Source organism: Mustela nivalis, assembly GCF_964662115.1.
Source record: "Mustela nivalis genome assembly, chromosome: X".
Lineage (NCBI taxonomy): Eukaryota > Metazoa > Chordata > Mammalia > Carnivora > Mustelidae > Mustela > Mustela nivalis.
Genome location: NC_139040.1, coordinates 36,337,924 through 36,352,424, shown reverse-complemented (window position 1 = coordinate 36,352,424; position 14,501 = coordinate 36,337,924). Strand labels below are relative to the sequence as shown.

At 40.8% G+C, this 14,501-nt stretch overlaps 1 protein-coding gene across 11 annotated transcripts in view; it reads left to right on the top strand.

Annotated features, from left to right (window-relative positions):
• PAK3 (p21 (RAC1) activated kinase 3) overlaps window positions 1-14,501 on the top strand; it is a 247,993-nt gene that overhangs the window by 168,291 nt on the left and 65,201 nt on the right. For 6 of the 11 annotated variants that reach the window (XM_082717315.1, XM_082717313.1, XM_082717312.1 and 3 more), the window contains 5 exons: window positions 6,420-6,520; window positions 9,112-9,174; window positions 10,781-10,825; window positions 11,954-12,107; window positions 13,924-13,961. In XM_082717315.1, the coding sequence (XP_082573441.1) occupies window positions 6,420-6,520; window positions 9,112-9,174; window positions 10,781-10,825; window positions 11,954-12,107; window positions 13,924-13,961 (401 nt within the window). The remainder of the gene's footprint in view (window positions 1-6,419; window positions 6,521-9,111; window positions 9,175-10,780; window positions 10,826-11,953; window positions 12,108-13,923; window positions 13,962-14,501) is intronic. The other 5 variants (XM_082717310.1, XM_082717309.1, XM_082717318.1 and 2 more) reach the window with 2 other exon arrangements.

Genomic DNA, 14,501 nt, shown 5'->3' with positions numbered 1-14,501 from the left:
AGACAGCTCCTGGGAAATACTGTTTAAAGAGTCAACAGAAGACCCAGAAATTCAGCAAGAGGCTCTAGGAAAGGACTGCATGAAAGAAGGCAGGAAGGATTTCATTTCATGAAGTTCAGGGTCAGTAATATCAGTTTAGACTGAAAGGTCAACAGTTTTAAGGACTGAAAGTGGACATTTTCAAGTAGGAGATTCATTCAGGACCTCAGGGACTCATTGCACTGGTTTGAGAAGTGAAGGTTGAAGAAGTCTGGGTTGCCTTTTCAAGAAGTTTAAGCTCCAGAAAGAAAGGTGAAGCTATAGCAAGGAGAGAAATATGTGAGGTGTCAGAGGGTTTTAATTTTTAAGGATGAAAGGGATCTCAGCAGGTCTCACAAGCAAGACAGGAAGTGTCAGTAAGAAAGGAGAGATTGAAGATACAAGAAGAAATAAACAAAATAGTTGGTGGTGTGAGAGCCCTGGAGAAGTGAAAGGGACTGCTATCTGGAGCATCAGTGGAGAGAGAAACCTCAGGCAGACGGGGTGCGGACACTGCTTCCGGTGAGACATGAGATATTACTGATGGAGAAAAATGCCATTGGAGTGGGACAGAAAGCCAAGTCAAAGGAGTTCCAAACTGATGGCCTCCATTTTTCTCAGTGAAGTGAAGGAATTTCGTATGCAGAAAGTCAAGGAGGAGAGGGTGAAGCAGAAGCTTGTGCAAAAGTGGGAAAGTTCTTGAATATTCAGTAAAAGAAGTGGGAAAGGAAGTTGGCAACAAACAAGAAGAATATTGTCAAGCACACTGATGACCCAACTATGGTCTCTGACTTTTATAGTATGAGCCAATCTACGTAGCTGTGTGATTTTTTTCCCCGCTAATAGCTTGTCAGCCTCAGTCTAGAATTGGAGGTTCCATGGTGGCATTCTATTAGAGTAGATTTTTGCAGGAGAATGGCAATAGTAAGTCAGAGAGTGGCATTGCTTCCAGACCAGTGGTTTAAGAGTAATTTAAATGATGCACCAAAGAATCTAGGCTATAAGGAAGCTGGTAACTTGTCAAGAATGGAGGGATCCAGGGACTAGTATTTTTGTTGAGACCAAAGAACAATTAAAAAAAAGATTAAGGGCTGGAAAGAGAGCTAACATTTTGGGAGGCTGGGATAATGGGGTTTAATATTTCAAAGAAATGATCATTCTGGATAATGAAAAGGCCTGGGGTACCTGTCATCCTCCACTCTGTGCATGATCTGTGGAACTTAGAAAATCATTTGTCCAGGTCTCACCCCCACAAATCCTGCTATAGTAACTTCTGGGTGGGCCCTGGGCATTGGTCTTTTATAGAACTCTACAGATTATTCTAATGAGTGGCCCTGGTTGACAACCACTAAGTTACTGGTGGCCATAGGAGCAGATTGAACTAGAAGGGAGCTGAAATTGGTTAGTGTTGAGGGAGGTCAAGGAGTTAAAAGGAAAGAGTGTGGAAAAGATGTCCATTTATATATATCACATTTCACAGAGTGATGGCAGCACTGAGGGTAGGAAGGAAGACCAGGAGCCTGAGTCCTCAGTGGATAAGGCGACTTGGCCAAGAGCACTGAATGGCAGTAACCTCAAAGAAGGGGCTTTTGTAGGCAAGTGCAGAAGTACTGATCTCAGATCAACAGCTTTGAAATAAAAGGGGAAAAGCCGCCCTGCCTCATTCCTCCACACCTAAGAACTTGGGGTGAGGAAGAATGAGCAGTGTCCATCAGGATTATCTGAGGAAGTGATACCCCCTTTAGAGAGTAGAATTGGAAGTTCTCCACCCCAGTTGCTTAATGGAGAAAGCTGAAGAGCTTTACAAATTAAAGGTGCTGGGCTCTGCCCCAGACTAACTGAATCTGAATCTCTCGGGGTGAGGTTCGGATACCTCCCTCTCTCTAAATTTTCCCAATGAGAGTGATGCACAGTGCAGTTTGAAACCTGAGGCAAGAAGTGAAGAGAGCATTTAATGAAGAGGTTGAAGGTTTAGGGAATTGGTAATGGAATAAGCTGTAGGTACTGGGGAAAATACAGGACATTGATTGGGGTAGGGCATAGAGGAGATGATGGATGACTAGGAGGCTTTTCTTTCTTTAACATGTACGTGAGATGGAGAAAGGTGTCAAGATGAGTGACTCTCTGGAGGTTCACTGGCCCCTGGAGTTATAGCCAGAATTCTTGCACACCCAGAGGGTCCCAAGGCCAAACACTTTGTAGATTGTAGTCTAGTTGGCAACCTGTGGCCTTAGTTCTATGTTCCAGTAGGGTATGGATGATACACTTAGAAAGTGGTACTCATTTGGGCTTCTGCTCTCTGCAGACATCATCCCAGAGCTTATCAGGCTGAGTCTTACCAGGCCAAGATTCAGGTTAGACTGCATCTTAACATAAATAACCAATACTCAGTAGAATTTTCTGGAGGGATATACAGACAGACAATTTAGTGTAAAAGAAAAGAGACAAAAAATTCTCATCTAAGCACATTCAATCATATTTACTGAAGACTAGGACTCAAAAATGTTGTTTTTTTTAAAAGTGATACTGAATAATAAATGGTGTAGCTGTTAAGAACGTGAGCTCTGTAGATATGGTTGGGACCTAGGTTCAAATTCTGGATCTGACACCTGCTAGCTCTATAATCCTGGGTATGTGGTTGAACCTTACACGCACTTTCCTCATCTACAGAACAATAATACAATACTAATAAGGTTTACCTAATGAGACTGTGATGGAAATTAAATGAGATGACCCTGGAAGCACTTTTTGCACATGGTGACTGTTCCCTAAATTAAAATCATTAAGTGTGCAGACATAAGCCAGGTGCTAAGGGATGTGAGAATGAATAAGATATAGTCTTTTCTGTCAAGTATCTCCAATTTTATCTAGAGAGACAGGTATATAAAGAAGAAATAACAATCCAGTATTGATCCATGCCAAGATCTGAGTACGCACTGGACAGTTCTATGGAAGCCTGAAGAGAAGGGCATTTAACTTCATCTGCAAAGGGAAGACAGAACAAGACTTCCCAAAGAAGAGGAAGCCCAAGAGTGAGTGAGTCTTCAAGAATAGGGACTAATGGGAGTTATCCATTCAAAGTGTGGGGTGAGGGATCTTGGTAAGATAGAAGAGTTGCCAGGACTTGGCCTAGCATGAAAGTCTTGGCAGTAAGAGAAAAATCTAGCCATTTAGGGAGCATGATGTGGGTATGGGGCAGTGGGGGTTATGGCAAGAATAGACCAGAGAGGTAAGCTTGGGGCAGATTGTGCAGGCCCCTGGGTAGCATGTTAATGAGCATGAACTTCTACCATATGGGCAATGGGTGGCATTTAAGGATCTTAATGACAGGGATGTGGTCAGATTTGTGTTCATTATAAAGTAATGAAGAGCAGGAGGCAAGATTGGAGGCAATAAGACCAGGTGAGAAATATCGGTACCTTAGGTTAAGGTGATGGTTTGTGGGGAAGAAAGGAAGAATGTAGATTCAAGATGAGTGTGGGAGATACACTTGAATTTGGTGACCAATTAAGGTAGAAATACAGTGGCAATCAAAGAAGCTGCCAAATTTATGGCTTGGGAAGTTGGGCCAGTGCTGAATTACCCAGTAACAAGAGTAAGCAGGGGCTGCAGGCCCCACAAATCAGGGGCCCCCAAAACCTGGCCACATTTTTAGTCTGTATCTGTAATTTTTAGAAAGACTTCATCACCTTAGGAGTAGCAGAATTTTTTGGACTTTTTAAACTTTTTATGCTTTACTATTGTTTTTATTTGAATTACATATTGGAGTGGGGTTTCATAATCTTTTCATTGCTCAGGGCCTCCCAAAAGAGTTGGTGTCTAAAGCCTGAATCCTTTCTGATCTGAGTGGTTAGTGGTATCATTTCACTGAGAGAACATGGACTTGGAGGAAGAGCAAGTTTGGGCTTCCTGCCTTTGTTAGACTTAGCCCTGAGTGAAGGGAAGGGCATGATCAGGCTGGTGAGGGACTGGCAACTGGGTAGCCTTCTAGAGAGACTCCACAAGACCAATTCATATAGCTCAGCCCAAGTGAGGTGGTCAGGGCTAAGTCAATAGTCCTCAAACATTCGGCCAATACTAACGGAAAGTAAGGAGAGACTGCTAGCAAGAGAGGTCATGAATGCAAGTTGATACAGTGATTGGAGACATAGATTGAACTATGGGTTCTCAACCTAGAGTCGGGGGAGTTTTAAACCTTTGAAATTATATGCAAAATTGTTTAGATGTGTACAGTGTAATTATGGGCAGAAGTTCCACAGCCTTCTTCAGATTTTCAGAGCAGTCTTTGACCCCGAGAGAGTCACCTGTCACTAGGAGTAGATTAACTATGAATCGAATAACACTTCTTTAGAGTTCCTCACTGTCTTGGGACTCTTCCAAGGCCCTAGGAGGGACCCTGGAAGTCTTTGTAGTGTGTTTTTCCTTAAAGGGAGCATTCCTCTTGAATTGTGTAAACCATTTGTTCACACAATACCCAGATCATCCCTAGCCACCCACGGATCAGGAAGTTACTCAGTATGGGTTAGTTTCTGGCATCAGATACCATCCAAGAGGGACGAGTGCAAAGAAAGGACTGTTAAAGGCCAAAGACTGCATTAGAAAAGGCAGAAGGGGAAGCAGTGCCAATCAAATAAAGAATGGTCACCCATGAAGGAGGAGAATCAGACCACACTGTGAAGGAAGTAAAAAGAGAGATAGTCAGCTACACCCAACATGGATGGGAGAGCAGGGAAGAGGAAAAACAAGGACACAATCAGAGGAGTGGCTAGGATAATAGCCTGGTGGCCAAGCAAGTATGAGTGGTAGCTATAGGACCAAAACACACAGCAGAAGTAGGTACCCACATAAAAAGGTCTAAGCTTCATATTCAATAAAGCAGACTTGCTGTAAACACAGCATCCAAGCTGAAGTCAAGTTGAATGGCACATATATACTTTTCAAAATGAGTCCTAATGTGTTCTGTGGCCAGACAAAGGCTTTGAGTGACCCTTGTTTCCCCACCCCCCACCCCCACCTCCAATCTTTCATCCCTAATCCTGTATCTTAATCTTCTTACTCCTTGAATGTCTGTATTTCTGCACCATCTCTCTGTCCTCTGGCTGGAGATAGGGAGTAGTGAGAGAGGGTAGAAAGAGAAAAGAAACAATGAGAATGACATTTGAACGTGAAAGGTTTTGAATTGAAAATTTATCCTGGGTAACCCATAAAACCAGTAATCCGTATGTGGTTAATTGAATGTTGTCTAAAATTCAGGCCAAGGAAACATCTATTTGAACCAGAGTGTTCTAAGTTGGCCACCCTGGCAATTCTGAGGTTGACTGGTTTCAATTGGGCAAATCATGCTGACTTTCCCATTATTAGGAGGGTGAGTATTTTTATTATCTTTTGAGTGTAAAATGCACCCCAATCAGAGATACGTGCTCTGATATGCTTATGTGGCTATTATGGAACCTACCTAATGCCATTTTACATTTCCAGGGCAACTTCCTTATGGAATCTATTCCAAGATAAACTAATTTCATTACAGTTCCCAACTTAATTTCTCCAGTGATAATATCTTTAAAGGTTTTGACATATTAACTGTGGACGTGTTTCTTCATAGTTGTGTCACTATGAAAAATCCGCTACTTGAGGACAATGATTTTGAATGGCTAATATGACAAAAAAAAATTAGGAATATGGAGAAATAGCTACAAACTGGAATGACTGAGCCAAGGCATTGATTTGAGGTTACTAAGAACTAAGTAAAATTAATTCAGTAAAAAGCAGCCATTTATATTTTCTTACTAGCAAAGTTCTGGGGAGTAAATGATTACAAACATTTCTAATGATAAAGATGTGTAACATTAATGGTTTGCAGTAGTGTTCTCACTGAAAGAAAACAAAGAGTGTATTAAAATATGCTTCATAATGTAAACATAAATTAAATAAGTTCTATTTCGCTATGGTTAACATGGAAACAATTCATTTATGCTTTTATAGACAGCTTTAGCACTTTTGTGTTCTTTTTTTTTCTAATAGTAAGACTTAGCTTGACCTGATCATAATGAATTGCTTCTTTAGTAAGTCCTATTCAATCCAACAAAGCCAGTTGACCACAATATACCTAGATATCTGTTGGTTACATTTTTAGGCTGGTAAAGGACATAAATCAATGGGACTGCAAGTTTTGTTGGAACTGGATTTGGGGAATTTGTAAATCATCTGGATGTAATACTTTTTGTCAAACTCTCAGCTACTTCTGCAGATGAAATTATAATTTCTGGAGCTAAATCCTATTAAGCTTGTGTTGGATTCAGTTGTCTTTCAGCTTTGTAGTTGTTTTTGATGAACCTAATTGTACAACTTAGAGATGACAAAACTATGTCCCCAATAAATACCTGTTAACATTTTGCCTTTAGCCAATAAGAAGAAGGAGAAAGAACGCCCAGAGATCTCTCTTCCTTCAGACTTTGAACATACGATTCATGTGGGGTTTGACGCTGTCACCGGGGAGTTCACTGTAAGTAAGCTCCTTATTGTTTTGCAAGCCATGAAAAAATTCCTTTGTGAAAATAGGTTTCAAGAAAGCCTGCCCGTGTCCCAGAATGTCAGGCTTGATGCTTTGGATGATTTCAAGGAAGATGGACTATACCAAGCCAATCCCCATTGGAACTAGAGAGTGGCAAGAGTATTGGGAAAAATTATTTTATCCATCGTAAAAATGTCTAATCGCAGTTAATCTTCAATATGATTGGAAATGTGAATTTTCTATGGCACAGGAGACGTAGTCCTGGTAGAGACTCTTTTGAGTCTGTTCTTTATTGTTTGAAGTGAATCAGAGAATCAGCTGATTTAACTTGGCCAGTGAAGACAGTCCATCTGAATAATTCAGGCTTGACATTAGAACCTGGATTACTCAGATAAGCTAACCACACTAACCAAAAATCTCTGTACAACTGACCTGGTCTTCCTTTTGATTTCAAGAACATGGCTTATTTTTAGGCTTATTAACAGGTATATTTCAAAGGCCTTCAAAACAACAAACCCCATGTTTCAGGAAGAATATTTATGAATATATCTTGTGTGCTTTAGTGGTTATGTGCTTTAAATATATGCTATCCACAATAAATACCAATACAAATTCTCCAGAAAGACCAGAGCTATAGACTCAGCCTTTCTTTGGATATTTGTAGTGTTCAAATAACACAAGATCTGTCATTTTGTACTTTTTTTTTTCTCCAAGATCTGGCATCTTTGTTTTTAGATGAATGAAGGAAAAGATGTGGCTAGAAATATGTCCCCAGGAAGATCAACTACCTTTTTCTGTACTAGTAAGGAGCTCAATAAAAATGTACATTCTGAGATAATGAGTACTTTTGAATGCATTCAGAAAAAAAGTCTTTTATGATATCATCACCACTGAATCTTGGGTTCTAAAACCAATAATTTTAGAGGTTAAATAATCAAATTTTCTGTTTCATAACTTGATGGTTAATAAGTAAACTTATATGACTGAGTGAACCAAAAAGAGGTGGGGGACAAATTAACTGGATTTGGAGAAGCAAACCATGTCTCTGAATTGACAGCCAAATTGCCCCCCCCTTTTTTTTCCAATTCTGGAAGTACGCAATATGAAAATAAAATCAAAATGGAGTAAACATCTTGGCCTTGCAAAGTGACATGAGCTGATTATTTCTGTGCTCTCAATACAAAGTAGAAGAGAACGTAAAGAAATACAGATGTTGCTAAAGTTGAGACACTGGTAGGATTTAACCAATTTCATCCCTGGAGTCAGAGACATTATTCAAATGGCCTTGACTGCTGTCACCATACCATTTCCACTGTCACCACCCCCCAAAAACAATCATAATTGATTTTTGTAATCTAAACAAAAATACTACAACATTTTTTGACATTTGAAATAGTCAAAGCACTTCAACTTTATAAATGTGGTCTAATAACTGTTCCCTCTTTTTATTTTAAGAATGTTATGCTTCCAGTTTTGATCTGTTTTGTTTTCTGTGTGCTTTTCTTCTGCATTAACTTTTCTTATGTTTTATTGCTCTCATGCCATGTTTTTTTTTTTTTTTTCCTTCCTTTTTATGGTCTGACGTGAATGCTTTCTCCTCTGCTATTCTCATGTGACATTCTGGTTCCTTTCTAATTTGATTTTTTAATTTTTTCTGCACTTTCCAACTTGCTTGACATCTTATGATACCATCTATCTTGAGCTCTTTCTTTGTTCTTTTGGGGTTCTGAATGGAAATGAAAAAAAGTGAATCACCATCATTTGGCTGACTGCATTATCACTTGGCCATCGGTTAGAACCCAAAGAACCCACCAGAGAGGGCTGGGGGTGGGATATAAGACAGGCACTCTTTTCAATTTTGGCTAACAGATTGACACAACTGAACCCAATCAAACCAACACCTGCCCCCCCAACACCTCCCCAGCACCCAATTTAAAATAAAACATCTTTTTGGATGCAAGCAGTTGTTGGAAATCCTTTGAAGATATGGACAGTCAATGGGCTAAATTTGGAAATCTGATGCATTTATTGTCCTCTTGTGGTCTTTTGAAACTATTTGTCCACACATTGTATTTAAAGACACCAAATTCTGTCCTTTTTAATTCTTTTCACCTATGGTTTACGTTTACCAACTTTATTTGTTTGTTTGTTTTTTTTTTTTTAAAAACTACCCAATGATAATAAGCTTTTAAAATCATTTTGGTGGTAGCATTTAAAATTGGGCCCTGTTTGCCACAGTATCACTAATGTATTGCGTGTGTGCTTGCGTATGTGCACAGGCACGTGTGGTGGGGGGCATATTGCCAAATTTGATTATTGTTGTTGCTTAGGTTGAATTTTGAGCAATTTGTTGAACTGTCTTGTTCAGTTGTCTTCCAAGGGTCTGTCATTATGAATGCTTGGATGCTGATTTGGTGTGCCCTTTGCTGATTGTCCTATGGCTAGTTGGTCCATATAACCTTTACACCTGGTTATACGCTGGGACCTTGAGATTCAAATTCGGTTGGGAGGTGAGATTTGGGTTATTAAACTATGAAAAGTCCTTACCCTTTATATTGCCATTTTTGTCCCAAATACTTCAGAACTCCCCCTTCCAGACCTCTAGACCTGTGACGGTCGCTTCCAGTGAATCAGAGGGAAAAATGGTATGAGTGATATACATGATCATTTCTTATAAGATAAATGCTTGGCCTGTTGTATCATGCTGCCATTTTCCTGGGCTACACCAGACAATCCCCAGCTTGTTGTACATCTGGTTGTTTTTGTACACGTGGTCAGGCATTGAAATGTGCTCCTGCTTCTGATGCTCATACTTCTAGGTCTCCATTAGCTGTCTTAACTTTTGGGATTTGTTCCTCAATCTGGAGTAATGAGATGGCTTTCTGATGATGTGCCTTTGAGGCATACATTCAAATTTAAGTGTAAGGTCTCATTGATCGACTAGTTTATCTCAACTTCTCAAAGAAACAAGAAATGATGTCAGCAGGGTAGTCATGGGGTAAGTATAGTTGTCTGAAGGATCTTCTGCAGTTGACAGCATGTTTCCCTGCTGTCTAGTGATCACGAGACATTGATTTATCACAAAAGTTTGGAAGTGCCATCAGAATGTATTATAACTGAGAATATTCTGATAATTACGGTAATGGTCATGCCAGTGATGTCTGCCCTTGTGGTTATGTGCAATGCATACCTGGTTTTGTAACACTTAATAACTCCTTTGGCCATGACAGTATTAACCAAATGCTATTAATTGCACTTAGAATCAGAACTGGGATCATGCATGGGCTCCTGAATTCAAATATGTGGCTTAAGGCTTTAGCATCGAATTGCGTGATTAATGCATGTCAAAGTGTCGTTTCACTGTGCTTGGAGTAACCCCAAATACCAGGAATCAAAGACCTGTATCCCAAATCAAACCAGTTGGGTCGAAGCATGTTTCTGTAGCTTTGGAGACAATCTCTTAATTTAGACAAAGTCATTACCTTATATCTGAACTCATTTTGTGGGAAGCCAGGACTTCAGAACTGTAGCACTAAAATGGAAATTGTTCATATATGCTTTGAAATGAAATGGTTTCCCTTTTTCCCCTGGTCTAAAGAAACTCAAAGGTAGAGTCTGACTGTGTGGGAAATCCTTAATCTAGTTTTCCCTAAACCAGTCATGACTTTCTCACTGCATCTTGCAGAAGAATCGCATCAATGAGAATGCAGTGAAATTTAGCATCCCTGTGTCACTATCCTGTCCATTTTAGCCACACAGACACTTCCACTGTGAAACTGGAAATTGTTACCCAGAATTGGGAACTGAAATTTGTAAGTTCATCACATGGCCATTGGCTACCTGTGATCACCCAGTCGTAAACACAGACTTACAAATTATCGCCAAAGCTTTTCATGATGCCATCCTTCTTCCCTCCAAAGTCATGTTTCTGCCTTCTGGTAATTTCTCCAGTCCTTTAACTGTAATTCTTACTATTGTGTATTTATGGAGGAAACACCTGGCCCCAAGTGGAATTATGCGTCCCAACTTGAGAACGTTGTCTTTTTTCTCCCCCTCTGTTTCCTGCAATCTGTTGCCCTAACCTGTCCTGCCCCTGATGGAGTTAAGACCTCTCGATTTTCATAACCGCCCCATTTGAGAAGGGATGACCCCCCCCCATTCAGACCCATTGGTTTCATCTCCTCCCACCTTCTAAGTTGTCCCACATTCTGTTTTAACTTTCTTTTCTTTCTTTATTTACGTCCATTACAGCCAGATCTCTATGGCTCACAGATGTGCCCAGGGAAGCTCCCAGAGGTGCGTCACAGGCCCAAAAGAAGCTTGCATCAAAGTGCTTCTTTGAGATGTCATAGCACTGCGCAGCAGGTTCATGTGTGTGCAGTAGAGTTGTTGCTTGGCTTATCTCACTTTTTCGTTGTCATTCCCAAACTCTGGAGGCCCACGTCACACATTGTTTTGCCGAGACTTCGGAGGGCAAGGCCACGCAAATTGTGTCTAGATGCACTCCAGGAACAGTGTGTCTGTCTCTCACTCCAAGTTGCCCTTGGAGGCTGGACAATTACAAAATGGGGGCATCCGTAGGCTGAACATGTAGGAAAGAAGGCTCAAAGCTCAACGCGAAGCTAATCTTTCAGCATAATTGGTGCAATTGTCCCAGGTTCGAGTTCCAAACGCTCCCTCCTCTCTGCTCTAAATCCTTTAGAGTATTGCCAATTCTCACAAGGCTTTGCCACGGGTGTCACAGTCCCCAGGTTCTATGTGGCCAATGAGCAAAGTGGGGAGGAGGGGATGGAGGGAGGTGAGGAGAAACTATTTAGCACCTCCTGGCTGTTGCTCCTCCTCTATTCTATTTTTGCCTCCCCTCAATCTCCCTCTGTATTAAAGCCCTAGAGCACCCACCCCCCAAAATTACATTTTGTAATCGTAAAGCGGAAACTGCCCAAGGGTGAGGCTTTTCTTCCATTCGGAAAGATCTCCCGATTACTACATGCCCAGAAAGAGCTTATGTGATTCTAGTCATATAAAATCCATTGATCTGCACTATACTATACTGTGCACAAATTTAGAGAAGTCTTGCTATGTCTGCCCTGAGTCGCCAGAAAAAATAAGCTAAGCCGTAAACATCATTTCATGGATGAGCAGAATTAATATGGAGGTGATTTTCATGCGCTTTTTTTTTTCTATCACAGTCATACTCCCACCCACCCTTTTTAAGTTGGATCCTAGTTTTACCTATGTGTTTTAATTAGAGAAGAGAATGATTGCATTATTAAGTTACTAACTTTAAATCTAGAGTGTCACTCCAGTTTCCCAAGTGTAATCCTACAGGTAGCATGGGCTTCTTGGTGAAGAACTTTACTGGAACATGAAAATGCAGCTGCTGAATGTTCTGAGCTGCCATTCTTTCCCTCTGGTTGTCCACAGGGAATCCCTGAGCAGTGGGCACGGTTACTCCAAACCTCCAACATAACAAAACTGGAACAGAAGAAGAACCCACAAGCCGTCCTGGATGTTCTCAAATTCTACGATTCCAAAGAAACGGTCAACAACCAGAAATACATGAGCTTTACATCGGGAGGTAAGAGGATTCCAAGGTATCAAAGAGAGAAGAAGGAATTCTCATCTCAGAGCCTCAGGATTAGACCAGAATGCCTGTAGGGCATCTGAAGTCAGTTTCTAGTACCTTCTCTAAATGACTTCAGTGACAGTAAATGGAAAGATAGGCTGGAAGGTAAAGTTGATGTGAGGCAGTTTATGACTTGGCTATTTTTAGAACTCGAGTAGGGGGAATTAATTGCTCAGTGAAGCAGCAGTTGTCACTTTGAATCAGCAATCACAAGTGTTTGGTCTCTGCACTGGCATGAAGAAGACATTTCCTTAGTCACGTAGGATCAGGCCTTGTGATGTGTCCATGAGATAAGAGGCATATGGGTCCAACCATGGTCTCCTAAAGTTTATTTTTTCCCTCCAATTCATTGAATTGGACCCTGATGATACAGCATTCATTTTGTGGTTGCCAGGTTATTTTAATCTAACTTCAAAATCAGGCTTAAAGAAAGAAATCACATCTGGCTATTTATAAGAAATTGAAATGGTCATGTTCCTGCCAAATCTTGACTTCATTTGCTAGCACATAGACTGAGCCTTTGTTTGAAACTTTAAGGTTCACATTTTCACTATAAGCAACTGAAAAATATATGCCAAACAATATTTTTGTTTTGAGAAAGTTAATCCAGGGTGCCTCTCTAGAAAAACTTATTATTTAACATCTAAAAAAAGAAGAGAATCCTATCATTAGTGGTCCAGCTGTAAAGAGCCCCTACCTCTTGGCAATGGTTTTAACATAGGCCAGGCTTAAAATATCTTCAGGGATGGTGCAAGGGGACACTTGGAAGGGGAGGAGTGTCTCCTTTGGTCATAACACATGTCAAAGCCCAAACTTAAGGCATGTAGTAATTCACAAGCTCCATGGGACGTTTTTAACTGAGAAGATAGCTTAACTGCTATTCTCCAGGGCAGAACACTGAAAAGGAAAAAAGGCCAGCAAGGAGAGGTTTTATGATATTTAGTCTTCCACATACATGATAGGCCTCAGAGATCCTAGTGACACATCAAACAGTGCTTAATTAATGTGAGGAAGTCTAGAACTGTCCTCCAGGTTCACTAGGGAACCACAGGCTACCAGAACGAAAAATGCTTATTCTAGTATTTGTCTGAGCTGAGTGAAACTCACCAGACATTCTGAGATGCTCTAGAGTTGAGACCAAGGAATGGGATGAGAGGAGGTGGGGGTGGGGGAGGAGAAAGAGAAAAGAAGGAAGGCAGGGTGGAAGGGAGGGCGGAAGAGAAGGGAGGGAGGAAATAGGGGAGAAATTCTGGATATAGATGCATAGATTCATACCTCAGGAGTAGGTAATCTCCAGGCACCTGGGTGGCTCAGTCGGTTAAGCATCCAGCTCTTGACTTCAGTTCAGGTCACCATCTCAGGGTCCTGGGATCGAGCCCTGCATTGAACTCTGTGCTCAGTAGGGACTCTGCTTGAGGCTTCTCTCTCCCTTTCCCTCTGCCCCTCCCCTTGTTTGCACACATGTTTGCACTCTCTTTCTCTCGCTCTCAAATAAATAAAATCTTTTTTTTAAAGAAAGTAGTATGTAATATCGATAGTCGTCTATATAGATGAGATTCACCAGAGGCCCGTACTAAGGTCTATAAAATGACATGTGGTGTGAGCTATTTTCAGAACAACAAAGTCATTTGTCATAGTATCTGTGCAATAGCGAACTGGAGAATTTCCTTCTGGTCAAAGGCATGCAGGTTAATTTTTTATTAACTCTGGTCTCTAAGGGAGGCAGGCCTCATGAAATAAAGGTGACTTCCTTATCTTTACTTTTCAGATAAAAGCGCACATGGATACATAGCAGCCCATCCCTCGGTAAGTGAGTACTTGAAAATGTCAATTTTCAGTGTTTCTGACAGTCCAACAGAATACCATCACACAGATTCAGTTTAGATATCTCTTCTCTTTTTAAATAGTCTTTTAAAGGTATAATTTAGATCTATAAAATTCACCCATTTTTAAGTGTACAGTTTGGTGAGTTTAGGTAAATGTGTATACCAGCCCTACCATTGCCTTAATCCAGTTTTAGAATATTTCCATCACCTCCTAAGATCCCTTATGCCTGCTTATGGTTATTCCCCATCCCATTCCCACCTTAGCCCCAGGCAGTCACTGGTCTGGTATTATGGATTTGTCTTTCTGGACATTTCATGAACACAGAATCATATAGTATATGACCACTGGTGAATGGCTTAATGCTCAGCATAATGCTCTTACAGTTCATCCTAGTCACATGTTCTCAGTAGTTTGTTCCTTTTTATTGCCAAGTAGTCTTCCATAGTATGGCTGTACCACTGTTTGTTTCACAGTTTACCCACTGAAGTCTCTCTGGAGCCTTGCCAGGCTTTGGCTGTT